General features: G+C 41.0%; 1 protein-coding gene across 1 annotated transcript in view; it reads left to right on the top strand.

Moving 5' to 3' along the window:
* Nucleotides 1-548: 548 nt before the first annotated feature.
* LOC101861348 overlaps nt 549-2,742 on the top strand; it is a 24,523-nt gene continuing 22,329 nt past the window's right edge. The window contains exon 1 of the mRNA XM_005094509.3: nt 549-799. Coding sequence (XP_005094566.1) covers nt 664-799 — 136 coding nt within the window. The 5' untranslated portion in view covers nt 549-663. The remainder of the gene's footprint in view (nt 800-2,742) is intronic.

Raw genomic sequence — 2,742 nt, 5'->3', positions numbered from 1 at the left:
CCACGACAATAACAGCAACAGGAACAACAAAAACAGCAACAGAAACAACAAAAACAGCAACAGAAACAACAAAAACAACAACAACAATATCATTTACCTATTCATTCTGTTACTGTTAAGCCCTACTCCTCAGTCCGCTAACTCGTAACACTCCATATAACTTTCTTTTCCGTGAGACTCCTGGGATTTTGGTGTACCTGCAGATGTTCCTTAACTGTGTTTAATGTTTATTTTCAACCTCAGATGGAGGTGTGCAGAAAAAAGGACGCCCTGCCTGATAGAAAAGCGCCCTTTCACATCGACTTACAATGTCCGGAATGTTATAAGGCTCCAAGTAAATGCTATCAAAAAGTATTATTCTCAAAATACTATGCTATTTATGTGTCGGACGAGCTATGGTCTGTTACGATTTTGTGCCTTTACCATTCAACTTCGAGCAGAGCAGACCGAAGCCGCCATCCAGCAGATCACACAAAACCGTATGTAAATCGAAATAGCGTGAACTCGCACTAAACTGTGAATTGGGTGTAAAAATAAAAATGTCAAAGGGAGACAAGTAACGAAATACGCATGACCTAGATGTAAACAAGCCGCAGCGACAAGCGAGAAGTGCTGGCTGTTGGCTGTTGTTGCTGTTGCCTGTTGACCCGCAATACTGTCACAATGTCGGCGCTCCGGACAGTTGTTGTCATTTCGCATCATCTGTGTCCTGTTCGGCATGCAATCATCAGATCACAGACTCTTCATAGATCTAGTTTGTCTACCTTTGTGAAATGGTTGCCCGCTGGTTCCTCGTCACGTAAGTTGGACTTGTGGAGTCGAGGGCTTCTCATCATTCTTCATTGCCTTCTTAGCCTTAAATAGTACTTTTAAAGACTCTACTCTATCATCAAGATTCTTGATCTAGAGATCTAGACTCTAGATCTAGATCTAGAATCTAGATGTAGATCTAGATCTAGGCCTAGTTTATCACTGTCACAACCTGAGTTACAGATAGATCTAGAAATCTAGTAGAATCTAGGCGAATATAGAGGGAAGCACAGTGGCTATCCTCACAATATAGATCTAGATATAGAATCTAGGCAGACCGTTCCAGAGGGTATGTAAACGACGTGACTAAGCAAAATATTATTTACGTTAGCAGGTCTCTAATAATGTGTGATTAGCTTTTCTTGGTTGCTGTTGGCAAGTGTTTGGACAAAACTTACAACTGGATAAGAGAGAATTATTATTTATCAAGATCTAGATTAGTTTTCTATATTGGGAGGAATTTTGTAAAAGTAAAGTGAGACCACTATGAAACAGTTGAATGGAATGTTACAGGGGGTTCCCACGTACACGATCGGGTCGGGTATGTCGTGTTTGTATACACATACACAAGTACAAGGAATGATCGACAACAGAACACAGCGGATAAGGCACAGAGGTTTAATGGCTCATCATGTATAGCGGCCGGGACACAGACTCGAAGTGCGAACAGAACAAAGACTAAGAGGAAACTAAAAGCGAGGGGGTTATAAGGTCACTGGAACACGGGTAGTATAACAATGAAGTCGTGTACGGTAAACATTAAAATATCATGACATCCCCTTTTCTGTAAAAAAAAAATTATATAATCTATAGCGGTGTATATATATCGTAAGGATTGAAGTTCTCCTAAGGGTAGATTTGTATAAAATGCAATGTTATGCTATTGATTTGGGGATGAGAAAATTAGCCTCCACGGTACTTGTCTAGTAAATTAATGTCCAAATATCTGTGTATTAAGTTCTATGGAGATATTGTCCAATAGAGTTCTACTAGTCACGGGATAGATTCCCACACTTGTTCATGTTCATGTGCCGAGGACTTCACAGTCATGCACGTCAGGACCAGGTATAGTTTATTGAAGCTGAAAAAAATGAATGAATGGCCATATTCACTTCCTAGTGTGTTGTTTATTTGTGTGATTTGAAACCTCTCTCCTTCCATTTCTCTTGATCTGTATCTGCTGTTTGCATGGGTAGTATGTTTTCACTTGTTTATGTAGGTGTTTGCGAACTACACATCTACATGTTTGCATAGAAATGGCATCAGGCTAATCCTTTTGACCATTCTTCCTCCATTTAAGAAAAAAAATAAAAGACGTGGAGGGTTCCGATGAGTATGAATTTGAGGTTTTTAAAGATCGAGGCGTTGTGGAGCGTTGATCTTTCTTCCACTTCTTCTGGGTGCAGGTGGTGATAGTAAAGGTGCAGCTTGTTCTGTCACTGGGGGTTGTGCAGGTGGGTCAGTTGGTGGTTCACGTTGAACTTGTCTGGGGGAAGGAACAGAACGGATTTGGCTTCTGTTCCTGCGTAGGTCTCGTGTGTCGTGCTGATTTATGACATACGATCTCGGTGACGAGACTTTTTCGGTGACGATTGCAGGTTCCCAATTTTTTGTTTTTGCGTTTTGAACTGTCACATGTTCATTTCTTGATAAAGGCGGCAGGATCTTTGTGTGTTGGTCATAGTAGTGCCTTTGTTTTTCCTGCCTTTTCTCTAGTCCTTTCTCAATTTGTTCATTGTTTGCAGCGCGATGTATCTTTCTTGGCATTGTGTCTCGCAGTTGTCTGTTGAAAAGCATTTGTCCGGGAGACGGTAAGCTGTTGTTGATTGGTGTTGTTCTCAGAGCAAGAAGGCTCAGGTATGGGTCTTGGTATGTTTCAAATGCCTTTTTTAAGGTACGTTTCACGAGTTTCACTTGGCTCTCGATGAAACC

The sequence above is a fragment of the Aplysia californica genome, unplaced genomic scaffold (assembly GCF_000002075.1).
Source record: "Aplysia californica isolate F4 #8 unplaced genomic scaffold, AplCal3.0 scaffold00083, whole genome shotgun sequence".
NCBI classification, from domain to species: domain Eukaryota; kingdom Metazoa; phylum Mollusca; class Gastropoda; order Aplysiida; family Aplysiidae; genus Aplysia; species Aplysia californica.
Note: the sequence above shows the minus strand (reverse complement) of the source record. Positions and strands in the feature narration are given on the sequence as shown.